General features: G+C 45.5%; 1 protein-coding gene across 4 annotated transcripts in view; it reads left to right on the top strand.

Annotated features, from left to right (window-relative positions):
- MTSS1 (MTSS I-BAR domain containing 1) overlaps positions 1–16430 on the top strand; it is a 183274-nt gene that overhangs the window by 138834 nt on the left and 28010 nt on the right. For all 4 annotated transcript variants that reach the window (XM_038000164.2, XM_008001506.3, XM_008001508.3 and 1 more), the window contains exons 4-6: positions 3802–3886; positions 5358–5449; positions 10247–10321. In XM_038000164.2, the coding sequence (XP_037856092.1) occupies positions 3802–3886; positions 5358–5449; positions 10247–10321 (252 nt within the window). The remainder of the gene's footprint in view (positions 1–3801; positions 3887–5357; positions 5450–10246; positions 10322–16430) is intronic.

The following is a 16430-nucleotide window of genomic DNA, read 5'->3' as shown; positions in this document are numbered from 1 at the left end:
GCCAGCCATTTGATTCCATAAATACGCCCACTCGCAAATGGGAGCTCTTCCAGATGTCTTCTCTGCCTTTGTAGCTCAGGCCAGTTTCCTCTGAAGCTTATTCAAACCTGCTGATTTTTGTTTAAGTTCTTGCAAGGGTTAGGAAGAGCATAAGACGTTAAGCACTTCCACAGATGGACCTATTTTTAGGGTGCCCCATGTTGCCAAGATCAGTAGTGATTCTGACAGCTCAGTCCTGGGGTCCACAGAGGATGTCATCTGCCTCCTGTCCTCGTGCCAGTTGAACAGAGACACTGCTGTTTGGAAGTTTTCTTTGTGGTTCTTTATTTCCTCTCCTCTCTCGGGCTTCCTGTTCTACAGAGGCACAGTGGTGGAGCCACATACATTGTGTCTAGAAATTGTTGTTATTGTTCAGCTATTTCCTTTCCATTCCATTCCATTCCATTCCATTCCGTTCCATTCCATTCCGTTCCATTCCATTCCATTCCATTCCTTTTCTGTTGTTGTTGAGACAGAGTCTCACTCTGTTGCCCAGGCTGGAGTGCAGTGGCACGATCTCAGCTCACTGCAACCTCCACCTCCCAGGTTCAAGCGATTCTCAAGCTACTCCTCCCGGGTAGCTGAGATTACAAGCACGTGCCACCGTGCCTGGCTGATTTTTGTATTTTTAGTGGAGACAAAGTTTCGCCACGTCGGCCAGGCTGGTCTCGAACTCCTGACCTCAGGTGATCCGCCTGCCTCAGCCTTCCAAAGTGCTGGGGTTACAGGCATGAGCCACCGTGCCTGGTCAGTTCATCTGTTTCTGAGAAGCCTTGGGCTTTCCTGGGGTTAAGTGACCAGTGGCAATCTATGGGAAATATCTGGGAAGGTGACAGAAGTAATGAAGCCGAGAAACAGAGTGGGGGCACTGACATTTGAGATGATCTTTTCCAACATCATAATTCTATCTTGAGGAAACTGAGGCATGAGTTATCCATGAAGCAGCTCTCCATCCCTGAACTCCCTATAGTAGCTTAGCAAGGATGGAGCACAATCTCTGTGGTACCGATTACACAGGTCCAGGTTCTAGAAGCAAAATGTGAGAGCTGGCTGTAAAGCACTAACACCCAGAACAGCGTGTAGACCAATAGGTTTGGCATAGATTGTTCTAGGCTCTCGTCTCTGCTCTGTCCCATCTCCCTTTGTCCATAACAAGTGCCATATACCCGGGTGGATAAATGCATAGATGCTGGAGCTTCAGCCTAGGTTTGAGTTCCACTTACTAGCAACGTAACCTGGGACAAATCACTTGGGCATTTTTTCCTTTGTGTAACATGGGATGGTCACAGTACCGACGCGGCTGGAGGTGCTGCGAGGATTAAATGAGTTGAAGTGTGCAGAGTACTCACGGCAGTGCCTGGCGCATCCTAAGCGCTGTACATCTTCCTGCAACCTTACACATTGTTCTCCAGTGTTTTAAATGACCACGTGCAATTCCATCGCATGGTGGTGCTCTGTGGTTGATTTAACCAGATCCCTGTAATGGGATTTTGTTTCCATCTTTTGACGCTGTAAACAACATTTCGATGACTACCCTCATAGGTAAGGACTTTCTTTCACTCTTAATCATTTCTGCAGGTTAAATTTCTAGAATGAGAATTGCTGGGTGAAAGAAAACTCAAGGCTTTTCTTGATAGACACTACATTTTGCTCCAGGAAAGTAGTAGTTGACACTCCTACCATCAGCGAGTGAGTGTGCCAGTTTCCTTGTGTGGCCAGGTGATTAACTTTTAATCAAATGAAGGCCCAGAAAGAAATAGGAAATATTTCCCTGGGAGTAAAACGTGCCTCATCTTTGCTTATATGCAGTAAAAAGCTCAGAACTTGGAGAGCGCAGAAAGCAGGGCCGTTTGTGAAAACAGCGCCCTCTGCTGGCTCTCCCTGGTGTGAACAGTGGTAGATGGCGATGCTGAGATGGTCGTGGCATCCCCTGCTCTTTGCAGGCAGGCACATTTTTAAGAGACTCTGGTCATAAAAGTCAGACTTGGGCAATACTTGACCCTCGCTTGGGTTCTTTTACAGCAGTGGTTTCAACAGGCGTGATTTGTTGTCCAACACTTGGTACTCTCTGGAGACATTTTGGAGGAACTCAAGTCTGGGGGTGGGGTTAAAGGAAGTCTGCTATTGACTTCTGGTGGGTAGAGGCCAAGGATACTGCTAAACATCTCACACTGCACAGCCCAGCCTATCATCAAAGCAGCCTTCAGCCCAGGATGTCAATATTGTCCAGGCTGAGAAAACCGTGTTTTTAGAGGAATAGAGGCATTGCCCTAAGAAGGTTTCTCTTTTCTGACTGAAATAAAATATAGAAATATTAAGATATGGTATATATGTCACAGTTACTATTATTTGGTTGTAGAAACCTGATGGTTTTGCAAAATGCGATGGAAAACAGGTGGAGCTGAAATAGTAAATGGGGATTTCTAGAAGGGAGGACACAGGAAAAGCCAACCCATAGTAATGTCACGAGTACTAATAAAAGAGGGAAAGTTCTTCTACCAATTCAGCATGGTTAAACCTGCCACAAATCCTGGCGGCTTTCCCTTGAAGGTCTTGTCTGTTAAAAATAGTGCTTTATTTGACACTTTTCTCCAAATTCACAAGCACCCGTGTTTTCATAACGTTCATAATTGCGCCCTCCAGTGTTCAGTGCAGAATTACCATGTGTGGTTATAATTTGCTCTCCCACACCCTAGTAAATGCTGATTCAAGCATTATTTTTAAGAGGGAGAAGGAAGAGAAGAAGTTTAAAAATAGTCTTAGAGAAGGTGTGCCTGAAGGGGAAAAGTATGACGAGAATTTCGGGAAAATCAAACTGGGCTGCAACTTCCTTCAGTATTTGCTGAGCTTGAAGACCTCTATTCCTGGTGTTGCCCAAGCCCATTTAAAAAATGCCCTGTTACTGGCTGGGCATGGTGGCTCACGCCTTAATCCCAGCACTTTGGGAGACTGAGGCGGGTGGATCACCTGAGGTCAGGAGTTCGAGACCAGCCTGGCCAACATAGTGAAACTCCGTCTGTACTGAAAAAAAAAAGTAAAAAAAAATCAGCTGGGTGTGATGGCACGCGTTTGCAATCCCAGCTACTTAGGAGGCTGAGGCAGGAGAATCATTTGAACCCAGGAGGTGGAGGTTGCAGTGAGCCGTGATTGCACCACTGCACACCAGCCTGGGCAACACAAGACTCCATCTCAAAAAAAAAAAAAAAAAAAAAAGTCCTACTACCTCATTTTGCTTTAGCCTTGTTATTCTCTGAATTACTTGTATTCTAGAACATTTGTCTTGAAATAATTAGCTAGCATGGCTGCCTTGGCTGTTCTAAATAATGTTAAGAGACTTATTTTGTCAGAATTGTTGAGAAGAACTACAGCGCTTCCCTAAACAGCAGATACTATCTTGATTATCTTTCATGAGAAGTATTTTTCAAGCTATAGGTCATGGTCGATTTATAGGTCGTAAAGTCAATTTCTAGATTACAATCAGCATTACAAAAAAAAAAAAAACCCAGATGGAATAGAAACTATCACACAGTGTGGTATATGGTAAGAGCAGCCTTTAGTGATACAGAAATCTGTCACCATACGTACAGACATGTTTACGTGTGCCCGTGTGTAAGCACACATGTGCATGATGAGAGCCTTCTAAAGGTGACGGCTTAGATTTTACAATGTGGTGAAATCTGACTTGTTTATAAAGTTCTCTAAAGATCTCCGTGATCCCTGCTAGTCTTCTATCCCTCACCTTTGCCTCTGTTGTTTTTTCAGGTGGGACCAGGGAGATTGGATCTGCTCTCACCAGGATGTGCATGAGGCACAGAAGCATAGAAGCCAAGCTGAGGCAGTTTTCGAGGTAAGGAGCATGTTTCGGCCCCGATCGCCAATGCCCTTGCAGGTTTCAGGTTAAGGAAGCAGTCATGCATGACACACAGCCTTTAAATCCCCACACCCTGTCTGGCTTGACTCATTCATTGGCTGAGTATTTGTTAGGCATCTGCTGCATGCCAGGCACTGGTCGAGGCCCTGGGGATGCAGCAGACCACCAGCCAGCCAGGCCCCTGCCTTCACAGAGCCTGTGCTCCTGCATGGGTCTCTCCTTACCCTTTGTCTCTGCGAGGAGCCGGTGCAGCCTGCTGAGGCCTTTTGGGACCCCACTGCCCTGTGGGAGCCTCGTAAGAAGAGGGGCTGCGAAATTGGAGAGTGAGATGTGCCTTGGTATCGTGTGTGCATCCTCCAGACTCACTGAGGAATGTGGCAGCTCACAGACCCCTCCACACCGCCAGCTTCCCGTCTGGCTTCCAGGCATCCAGAATAGGGAAGAAATGGTAGTAGCTGGCAACGGAATTGAGTTACGAATGTTGAAGTGAAAGTGGACATTGTTTTCCAAGCAGATCAGCATCATTCAGCAGTTTTACATGATTCTGTTTGGGAGAAAATGAAGGGGCGCACCTGCAGAGACCTTCACCCCTCAGTGACCCCGAGGCTGGCGGTGCAGCTCGAGAATTTTCTGGGTCTCTTCACTCTTCTCTTTCTCCAGGCTGTGCACACTTAGTGTATATTTATGACCTGTCATGCTGCATGCACATCAGAATCTTGTGGGTCTTTTTTAAAAATAGTGACGCTGGGCCCCACCCTCAGAGTCTCCACGGGGGGTGAGATAAGGCCCAGGTGTCTTTGCGTTTTGGAGGTCCCTGTTGTGCAGCTCTCAGTGGTTCTGCAACTGGGTTTGTTAATACAAACACTGGAATATCACAGGGAAAATGGGAAGAAGGTCACTTCTGCCAGTCACATTGACAGCTTCTTAATAGTCATTGAAAAACATTTTTCGGGCCAGGAGCAGTGGCTCACGCCTGTAATCCCAGCACTTTGGGAGGCCGAGGCAGGTGGATCACGAGGTCAGGAGATCAAGACCATCCTGGCCAACATGGTGAAACCCTGTCTCTACTAAAATACAAAAAATTAGTCGGGCGGGGTGGTGAACTCCTGTAGTCCCAGCTACCTGGGAGGCTGAGGCAGGGGAATCGCTTGAACCTGGGAGGTGGAGGTTGCAGTGAGCTGAGATTGCACGACTGCACTCCTCGTGACAGAGCAAGACTCCGTCTTAAAAAAAAAACAAGACTCCGTCTTAAAAAAAAAACAAAAAAACAAAAAAAAAACAAAGAGAAACATTCTTGGAACATGACCGTTCTGGAGCCCAGGGGTTTAGATGAGCACGTCAGTTTCAGGTAATTGTAATTTAGGTATGTTTTGGCAACCACATTTCAATCCTGACAACAGAATGTATCTATTTAATTTCTCCCTTTTTCCCCCCTGCTTGCTCAAAGCGCTTTAATTGATTGTCTGATAAACCCACTTCAAGAACAGATGGAAGAATGGAAGAAAGTGGCCAACCAGCTGGATAAAGACCATGCAAAAGGTATAGGGGCGAGACGTCTAGTGCATCATTGCACGCTGGGGGTCGCTGTGGGAAGTTGCCAGCTGCTGCCTGGCCCCTCTGCTAGGTTTATTGGTGTCACCAAAACAGCTAAGGGCCCATTTTGTCCCTGCTTCTCCTGTAGGTATCAGGGGATGAGGAGAACAAAGTGATCCCGTTGTGAGGCTGAGTGCTGTTTCTTTGGTGTGAACCAACATTCAGCAGCTGATAGTCTGATCCCTCAGTGGCATGAATTGTATTCAGCTGAATTAAGAATAAATCACAGGGTGGGTACAGTGGCTCAGGCCTGTTATCCCAGCACTTTGGGAGGCCAAGACAGGCGGATCACTTGAGGTCAGGAGTTTGAGACCCCATCTCTACTAAAAATACAAAAAGTAGCCAAGCATGGTGGTGGGTGCCTGTAATCCCAGCTACTCGGGAGGCTGAGACACAAAAATGTCTTGACGCCGGGGGGCGGAGGTTGCAGTGAGCCCAGATTGCACCGTTGTTCTCCAGCCTGGGCGACGGAACGAGACTCCATCTCAAAAAAAAAGAAATCATAGGCCAGGTGCGGTGGTTCACACCTGTAATTCCAGCACTTTGAAGAGCTGAGGCGGGCAGATCACTTGAGGCCAGGAGTCTGAGACCAGCCTGGCCAACTTGGTGAAACCCCATCTCTGCTAAAAATACAAAAATTAGCCAGGTGTGGTGGTACATGCCTGTAATCCCAACTACTCGGGAGGCTGAGACACGAGAATTACTAGAACCCAGGAGGCAGAGGTTGCAGTGAGCAGAGATTGCACCACTGCACTCCATCCTGGGTGCCAGAGCAAGACACTGCCTCCCCCTAACCCTCCAAAGAAGTATAAATCATAATGGCAGGTTTAAATGCTGAACATTCATACTTAAGGCATTTCAGCACATTCTGAAAGCCAGACTTTTAATGATACAAGCTTACCCTAGGTCTTCTGCCCATTCTCTTTGTTCGTTGTCCCAGTTGGGTGAGACAAGTCTTTGTAAACTGGTTGAATGAGTTGTCAGGGACCTTGATGGTGTGAGAGGAAGTGTAATCTGCAGAGCAAATAGCACTGATGCTTTTGAGTGAGGGTGTTTGTGTTCCTTTCACACAGGCCAACCAGACTGTTTCGTAAGAGCTTCTCATTCCCTCCCCATTCAGGTCATTCTGATGCTTTTTACATGCTAGGGGCTGCGGGGGCTACAGAAGGATGAGTGGGGTATCTACTGAAACAGAAATAAATTAACCCTGTCACAAAGCAAAGTAAAAGACTGCGATGAAGACCCAACCGGGTGCTCTGGGAATGTGAATGACGGCTCCTAAAACAGGCCTGGTTGGGACTATGGGGATGGTTTATTCTGCCTGCTTCAATCTATATAATGAAAATTATTCTATGTCCCCAGCAACTCTCAGTAGCTACCAGAAAATTGCACGTTCGTTCCAATTATTCATCCCTCCCCTCATCATGCACCTGTGCTCCTGAGTACTAACCGTATTCCATGCCTGTGCTTGCTCCAGAGCCACAGAAATAAATAAGTTCGTCTTGGTTTTCGGTACATGTCCTTTAAATTTGTCTATCACAGACAATAGACTCCTGAAGTCATGTCTTCATTGTTATTGGAAATCTGACTTACGTAGAACTTCAACAAACCATCTTGATAAAAGAACCAGGAAGGGTGATGGCTTCTTTGTGTTGAGATTCAGAAGTATGGATACAATAGCCAAATACTTAGCAGTTATATTTAAAAAGTTAATATAGGCCAGGCGTGGTGGCTCACGCCTGTAATCCCAGCACTTTGGGAGGCAGAGGTGGGTGCATCACTTGAGGTCGGGAGTTCGAGACCAGCCTGGCCAACATGGCGAAAACCTGTCTCCACTAAAAATACAAAAAAACAAAACAAAACAAAAAAAAACCCCACAATTAACTGGGCGTGGTGGCATGCGCCTGTAATCCCAGCTACTTGGGAGGATGAGACACAAGAATCACTTGAACTCAGGAGGCAGAGGCTTCAGTGAGCCGAGATCGCACCTCTGCAATCCAGTGTGGGCAACATAGCAAGACTCCATCTCAAGGAAAAAAAAAAAGTTAATAAAAGTTAGTCTTTTATCCCCCCTGCCCTAACTTGAAGTTAGGGAGAGAGGCAAATTCAGAGGATTAACTGGATCCCATTGTGTGTTAATCAGATCATGAGTTTTCTTCTCTTGGGTTCATGGGATTTATCCATCTGTACTTTTCATTGGGTAAAAGAAAATAGAACTATTTGAAATTTTTTTTAGATGGGGAAAGAGTTGATAGTTTATGTTTGGCCCAGTTCACCTTGTGTTGGCTGACTTGGCTTATTCATTGGCTGAGTATTTGTCAGGCATCTGCTCTACGCCATGGACAGGTTGAGGCCCTGGGAAAGCAATAGACAACCAGCCAGCCAGGCCCCTGCCCTCAGGGAGCCTGCACTCCTGCCGGGTCTCTCCTTACCCTCTGTCTGTGTGAGGAGCCGGTGCAGCCTTCTGAGGCCTTTTGGGCCCCCACCACCCTGCAGGAGCCTCTCTCTTCTCTGTTAAATGTTCCCCTTTGCTGGTACAGCAAAGTTGAGGCTTCAAATTGGATGTGTAAGGCCTTTTATAAGAGTGGTTGTGCTGAGCCCATAGGGAGAAGGCAGCAGGTTTTACAGAGAGCTCTACTCATCCAGTAAAACACAGGTCCCTTGGTTTTCATGGAATATTTCCCCCTCCCTCCCATTCCCACTGCATACAGAGAAGCACGTCTCAATTTTCTTCTTTGGGGTCACATACCGAGATGAAGAGCCTAGGCCTGAATGTGAATTGAGACCCATTGTCTGGCCCTGCATACCTGCTAAATGGCCTCTCCATACAAAGGTCAAGAGACCATGGGCTACAAAGTCCCGACCCCCAGCCTCTATGACACGGCACTTCCTTCATCTTTTTGATTCAGCCTCTAACTCAGGGAGTGTGACCCGAGTAGCAGCCACACACAACCCACTCTGCTAGCCCAGGATGCTCAGACATGACCCAGACACTGCTTCTTCCCTTGGGGAGCTTGTAGGGGGAGGGAGGAGAGACTGTAGGGCAAAGCATAGGATGTTGGGGAAGAGAGATACGGGGAGCTCCAGAGGTTGGAGAGGTTTGGTTGAGGAGTTAGAAAACGAGGCGCCATTTGGAGGGATCCTAGTGGATGGACATGATTTTATCACGCTGACGTTAGAGCGGTGAAGGTGCCCTAGCCAGAGAGAAAACTATACGGAGGCTAGGTACAGTGGCTCATGCCTGTAATCCCAGCAGTTTGGTAGGCCGAGGCTGGCGGATCACGAGGTCAGGAGATCAAGACCATCCTGGCTAACACAGTGAAACCCCGTCTCTACTAAAAATACAAAAAAAATTAGCGGGGCGTGGTGGCAGTTGCCTGTAGTCCCAGCTACTCAGGAGGCTGAGGCAGGAGAATGGTGTGAACCCAGGAGGCAGAGCTTGCAGTGAGCCGAGATCGTGCCACTGCACTCCAGCCTGGGCAACAGAGCAAGACTCCATCTCAAAAAAAAAAAAAAAGAAAAAAAGAAAAAAGAAAAAGAAAAGCATGCAGATAGGCAGGGAAAATGGGGGAGTGGCCAGAAAAGAGTGGAGAGCTACCATGCTGCACGGTGTTTCCAGGTGTGTATAAATAGGCTTAGGGTCAGTAGAAGGGAAACCTCAGAGCTGGCTGCAAGGGAGCTGGCCAAGGTGAAATGTACAGCAGTTGGCAATGAATTGACTCTGAGAGCAGCAAAGGGGAGAAGTGTCACGGGTGACCGTCATCCCAGGTGTCTTTGTCTGGATGATGAGGATGCCAGCAACAGAAATGGGGCTGTCCGCAAATGGGCCAGTGGTGGAGGAGGAAGCAGTTGGCGGGGGATGTGGTACACGTGGACTGCCCCTCTGAGGGGTTTGTGGTGTCTAGCCACAGGATCCATGCTCAAAGTAAGGCAGCTGGTTCTTGCCCGGTCTCCCCACTATGTGATCTAGCTTCTCCTGCTGTACAAGACACTTTTTTTCTGGATTTTAACATCTGGCCAGCATCTTTTCCACATAGGATTTTGCTTTTGTTTTTGTTTTTTGTTTGTTTGTTTGTTTTTTGCAAAACACAGTGCATTTGGGTCTTGGGAAAGTAGATAATGTTGAAAAATCTTTCCAGATACTTGAGCTGAGAAATTGTGAATTTTTTTCATTTTTATTAAAGTATTCCCGGCCAGGCACAGTGGCTCATGACTGTAATCCCAGCACTTTGGGAGGCCGAGGTGGGTGGATCATTTGAGGTCAGGAGTTCAAGACCAGCCTGGTCAACATGGTGAAGCCCCATCTCTACTAAAAATACAAAAATTAGCTGGACGTGGCAGTAGGCACCTATAATCCCAGCTACTCAGGAGGCTGAGGCAGGAGAATTACTTGAACTTGGGAGGTGGAGGTGGCAGTGAGCTGAGATCACACCACTGCCCTCCAGCGTGGGCCACAGAACAAGACTCCATCTGAAAAAAAAAAAAAAAAAAAAAAAGGATTCCCAAATGGAGCCTCCTTCAAATCTGATTTGAGTGAATATGACAGGGCAAGACCACTGTGCATTTTGTTTTCGTGTCTCTAGCCCCTTGGTTGTAAATGTCATGAGATTATCATTGTATTCTGATAAAGCCGCTGACGGCATGTCACAGTTTATGCTTTCTGTTATAAACGTAATAGCTGTTTCTAACATATTTTCTGTTAAGCAAAACGGTAAAATTATTCCATATTCTGCTTTCTCTTAGAATATAAGAAAGCCCGCCAAGAGATAAAAAAGAAGTCCTCGGATACACTGAAACTGCAGAAGAAAGCGAAAAAAGGTAACTCCTAAAATTCTGCCACTGATGTTACTTCCTGCTGGAGGGCTTGATTTGTCTTTGAAGCGAAAGGTGTTCACTTCAGAGACTACCTTAAGTATGATGGCCGTGGAAAACAGATGGGAGCAAATAGGACCTATCTGAGTTCACGTTCTCAAAGTGCAGAATAGGTATTAATTTGAGGCGGTTGCCAAGTGGGACTTGACATGTTCCTTCCCCCACCTTTGTCTTCCAAGTCTGACAGTTTCCATGCCTATTGTGCTTCGTAATGATACCTATAAATTTCTTAGAAGCCTTGCGATAATGCAGAAAGGCCTTTATGCAAATGTTCTCTAGTAATTATTACAGAAATTATGTCATTTTCTCCTGCAGCTTTCACAGCCTATAATCTTCAAAACCCTTTATTAAGTCTTGTGAGAATGCTAGGAATGGGTGCAGGGGAAGCTGGGAGTCACGGCCACGCAGGGGATTTTCCATGGTGTTTATGAGGGAGGAGCTTGATAATCTACCACTGAGCAAAACCAGGCAAGACGCCTTTCCCCCGTGTCCTCGTTTATCCTCCTTCGCAAACCAGTGAATCGTCAGATCTTTGACCCACCTTTGTTCCTCCAGAATGGACTGGGAGTTCGAAGAGAAAAATCTAGCGGCATCCACTTCGCAAGCACTTGTAACATTTTACTACCACCTAAAAACGTAGGGACTTTCTCCTAAGCTAGAGAAGGTGACATTCCTTCCAGTCTATTCTTCTTTGACACCAAGTTTCTGGATCTGCTGCTTCACAACTGATAAGATGGGGTTCTTCCGTCAGGCTGCTCTGCAGGTGGTGTTTACCATTAATTTGAGACAACAACCTTTTCGAGTTGGGATCCCCCAGCCTGATTTTCTCTCCCCTAAACCAGCAGTTCTCTGTTGGAAATAGAAGAAGACACATTTGGAGAGATGGGATGGTGGAGGGTGGTGTGGAGTGGGGTGATAATAGGACACAGTTTTTAACCTTGAACATTTCTATAAAATGAGCCCCCCACCCCGAATTTTCACAACCACCATGAACCCATTTCAAGATAAAGGCAGTGGAATTTTCACTCACAATCAGATTTTCCATCAGCATTGTCCCCAGCAGTTTCTTTTGTATGTTTGTTTTTGGTCTGGAGCTTCTCGGATTTGTTATCCTATCTAACCAGGGCACCTGGGAGCTAGTGTTTGACAAGTAATAGGGTTTGTGACATAGTAACATTTTAGTGACTGTAGAGGTAAACATTTATAAGTAAAATTACTACCGTAGTCCATGAAGTCCGAGGCCCGGAGGAGAGGAGGCTGGTCACAATTCGGGGCTGAACTCCACGTAACTGACAGGTTGGCAGCTTTGAGAGAGGAGGGATTCCTGGACTGGGAGAGATGGTCCAGGGAAGATGTTTAGGCTTAGAAAAGGTTTGGGAGTTTGGCGAAAAGGATGAAGGAAGAAAAAGTAGTTATTGTCCCTCAACTCTTCCACCGTTCACTTTTCAGAGGCCCTAAGTTCTTGGCTGCAGTGATAGTCCTTTTATTTAAATTCTGCATGGAGGCTGAATTGGTCCTCATCTGTCACTCAAAGTCACTGGCATTGCCCAATTAGCAGAATGTATACCTCTGGGTGAAGCCTGATAGGGTGATTGCAGTGCATCAAAAGAAGTTTCTGGCAATTAGACTTCCTAGCACTGGCTCAGGCTGCCTGCAGGATAACGAGCTCCCTATCAAGGCTGGATAGAAAGATTTGGGACCCATAGGATGCTGGATTGTGTGTAACATGAAGAGAGGCATCTGGTCCTGAGACTTGGGAATGACTGGCATTTAGTTGTGTGGTTTCTTGGGCCACATTGGCCTGACGGATGAGAGAATGGAGGCTGGGATCCAGGGTTTCTGAAGCGTCTGTCTTCTCAGCCACAGCCTCACACTGGCAGTCTCTGGCACCATGTCTTTTCCTCATGAGATTGGTCAGATCCATAGCTTGGAATGTTCTGGAGAATGTCCAGTTACTTCATGGTACAACCAGAAAATAATTTTTATTTCTATCCTTTGTAAAGATTTTTTTCTGAAATCTGTAAGTGCAGTTTTGGACCAGGTGTTTCTATTTGTATATTTCTGGGATGAAAGCAGCCTTTTAAAAGGTACTAGAGTCACATTCGGACTGGACACTTTTATGGAGAGCTCTCCTAGGAGGCATATGTGTGGCTGAGAATGGACTGAAGAAAACACAGCTCACTTAAGGGCTGGAAGAAATCTGGTTATTTGAGGCTTTCAGTTGTTTAGGGGTCTGGTTAGCTGACATTTTCCTTTCTGTTAGAAAACCTTGAGGGATCTGTTTCATCTCCTTCAAGTGGCAGATTCCCAGACCCTTGGTTTGTAAAAGTGTTAGCAGTTCCTTTTGACATACCATGCGTTCAGATGGATGAAGCTTTTGGATACATTTTTTTGTCCTGATAGATGGAATCTGATGTATGCAGCCAGATAATCACTTCCTTTTTAATACATTTCCAGGAGATTCTCAAGCAGCTTCCCACCAGGCCTTTTTCAAAAACTCTGATCTTTGATCTAAAAATTCTTTGGACTCTCCTTTTAGCATTTCAAGTGCCTTTGTGCGTGTAAGCATGGTTTACCACCATCCTTGACGTGGGCAGACACACATGGATGTGATTTTTGTTAGCGGCTCACTTTCCTTCTTACTCTGCAGATATCACCTTTTATCACATTCTTTGACTCTTACTATAGAGAGAGGTAGTTTGTAATCTAAAGGTGTTTAAATATTTCCATCAAGAAACTTTCAATGGTTTGCCTTTGGTAGGTTTTATCTCAAAATCATTTTTTAGCAACTTGGGATATGCTATGGCTGTGGATGAGTGTGCCTGTCTTTCTTGAAGGCAAGCTTGTCGGATGCCTACTAGAAGTAAACACGAGGCAAAGAGTTAGCTAGTCCTCACCCTCAGAGAAATTCTGGGCTCGTGCACAGGGTCAGGAGCACGTGGCAGAGCCAGCATTGCCGACAGGTGGAGGGACAGAGGTGGCAGGATGCTGGGGGGATGGTGTGGAGCAGACCCAGTAGCCCCGGTTCTGAACAGTGTCTCTTGAGTCCTCTGCCTGCTTCATATCAGCTCATTGCCTTGGAGGTCTTGGAGTTGACCATGACCCAGTGGGGGAAAGTAGGAGAGCATCGGAAATGAGAGGCGTTTTACATTGTATTTACCTACGTATGCCACCCGACTGTACAAACTCAGCAGCCTTATTCTCATTTAACTACCATGTTGTCATCAATGTAAATAAAAAATTAATTCTGGGCTGGACGTGGTGGCTCACCCCTGTAATCTCAGCTCTTTGGGAGGCTGAGGCGGGTGGATCACAAGGTCAAGAGATCGAGACCATCCTGGCCAACATGGTGAAACTCCGTCTCTACTAAAAATACAAAAATTAGCTGGGTGTGGTGGCACATGCCTGTAGTCCCAGCTACTCAGGAGACTGAGGCAGGAGAATTGCTTGAACCCTGAAGGTGGAGGTTGCAGTGAGCCAAGATCGTGCCACTGCACTCCAGCCTGGGCAACAGAGGGAGACTGTATCTCAAAAAATAATAATAATTCTGGTAAAGCCTTCTGTTTCCATCTGTAACTACAAAAAGTTTATCAAGGATTTTTAAAAATAATAATGGCCAGCATCCATTAGGTGCTTATTATAGTCATTGTTCCACTTATTACTCTGACGTCATTAAATCTAAGAAGTCTTGATTTTTTTTTTTTTTTGGAATCAGCATCTCACTAGGTGGCCTAGGCTGACCTCAAACTCCTGGGCTTCAGGGATCTTCCCGCCTCAGCCTCCCTAGTAACTGGGATTAACAGGCACACACTACTGTCCCCAGCAGGGACTTTTCTTGAGAGAGAGAGAACTGGAACATTGTAGTATGTTAACTATACAGCTGACATTTAAATAGTTGACTCTTATCACTTTCCACTAGAGGCTGCAAAGCCAATGATATAAATGTAATCAACAGACTCACAGAGTTCTATACCAGTATAGTATTTGCTGTTATACTACAATTTTAAATTCTTTAATTTTTTTTCCATTTTCATCCCGCCCTAAGCTTTGTCTCCTAGGATTTCCTAGATATTTTTCAAGTGATGGTAAACTACACTCGAAAGGTTTTCTTGCCAAAGCTTGGCTTCTTCTAGGTATATATTTTTCATCTCTCTCTTTAAAAATCCTTGCTGTACTCTCTAGGGGTGGTCATTACTCACTGGTAAGGTTTTGTTTAGACGAGAAGGAAAGGATATTAGTAAAGCAGAGAAGGGGGACATGGATGTGAGTTTAATCAGCCCTCATAGAAAATGTGGTGGCGAGCCATGGACAGTTTAACACACGAAACCAAGGTAAGACTGCTGCTGCTGCTGCTTGAATACCGGTTTGACTTTATTATTTTCCTTTTTGTGTCAATTGTGTATCCTGCACGTTCTCACCGTGTGCCCCCCGCCAGTGGACACTCTTGGTAAGTCTACCATCCCAAATCTCTGGTGGCTGCTCACGGTGTGGTCCTCGCTGTGGGCTTTCCGTGGTTGTCCAGACCTCTGCTAGCTGCCCAGGTTTTCCTACCAGCTCAAAACAATCAACTGTGCCTACCTAATTTTCCACAACTTTAAGAAAATTGTGTGTGCGTTGTGTTTTAATTGTTTTCCTTTTTGGATGTTTAGCCATTTACCATGTTAGCACGCCACCCTGAGAGCCTTTGAATCATCATAATTCAATATTAGACTCATGGAAAAAAGAAATACAGAGTGACTTAAACTGTCGTTTCCACAGTAAATAAGCATTTTTGCATACATATATACCTGCGTATATATGTATGTATATATTTACGCCACAAACAAAACATAGAGCTGCAAGCCCCAAAATAATTCTCCGATCAGATTTGGTTGTGTTAAGCTTGCGAAACATCTTTAACATTATCCTCTCTGCAAGACCATATAGCTCTTTCCATAACCAATGATTCATTTTTAAAAAAATAAATCAAAAGTATTTCTTATTTCAGTAGAGTTTGTGAAACGTTCCATTTCAGAAGTATCAGATCTTCCAATTAAGTAATCAGAATGATTCTTCTTGACTGAATGTTGAACTTCACTCTGTGGATGATCATGCTGCTAAAACTTCAAGTTGCTTTTGGAGTCTTGTTGCTGTCGCTCTGTCCCGGGAGGTCTGTCTGCGAGGTGTCCGTGTGGTTTATCTTGCCTGAGTGTGCCCAGGTGTTCTCTGAGCGTTTTACTGAACAGCTCCAAAGAGGCTTTTGAAGTGGCTTCTGTCATTTACAGCAAACCCAGCGCACAAAGTTCTCCTTTGATAGTTGGGGCTTGCACAGCCCACTATCTTAGGGGACACACGTCTGCCTCTGTTTCCCCTCACGGCGATGTTGGGCTAGTGGTTCCCCAGCTTTAAAAAGGATCATCCTTTCCAGTTCTCAACGTTGTGATTATGAAACAGCTTGCACAGTTTCTAGTAAACCTTTGGAAGGAAGGTAAGCCACAGCCACTGTTTTGCTTATTGCAGTAAAATTCACATCACAGAATTTATCATTTTAACCACTCTAAAGTATAAGTTTCAGTGGCTTTTAGTACATTCGTGGTGTTGTGTAACCATCACCACTATCTAATTTCACAACAGTTTCATTATCCCCAAAAGACACCTCATGCCCGTTAAGCAGTCCCTCCCTGTTTCCAGGTCTCCCCACGTACCCCGACCCTAACAACCACTCATCCGCCTTCTGTTTCTGGACTTGCCTGTTCTGGACATTTTATACAAATGCAATCATATAGTACATAACCTTTTGAGGACACAGTCCCTTGAGTCTTGAGTTTTACTGGAACCTTTGCCGAGAGCCTGGCATCAGTCAGTTTGTAGAGTAAATAGAGCATTTTATTTATTTGAAATGATGGGAAGTCAGTTTGGAATGAATAAAGAAACTGTATAGCCTTTTGACTTTGTAAGTTCTAAAGATTCTGCTTATCTTTCAAAGAGAAATCTCTGCAGCCCCCTTTAGTTTTTTCTCTTGTAGGGGCTGGTTCATAGGGCAAAGCCACAGTGAATTTGGCTATAGCGACACAAG

Source organism: Chlorocebus sabaeus, chromosome 8 (genome assembly GCF_047675955.1).
Source record: "Chlorocebus sabaeus isolate Y175 chromosome 8, mChlSab1.0.hap1, whole genome shotgun sequence".
Taxonomy (NCBI): domain Eukaryota; kingdom Metazoa; phylum Chordata; class Mammalia; order Primates; family Cercopithecidae; genus Chlorocebus; species Chlorocebus sabaeus.
This window is presented reverse-complemented; position numbering and strand designations above follow the sequence as displayed.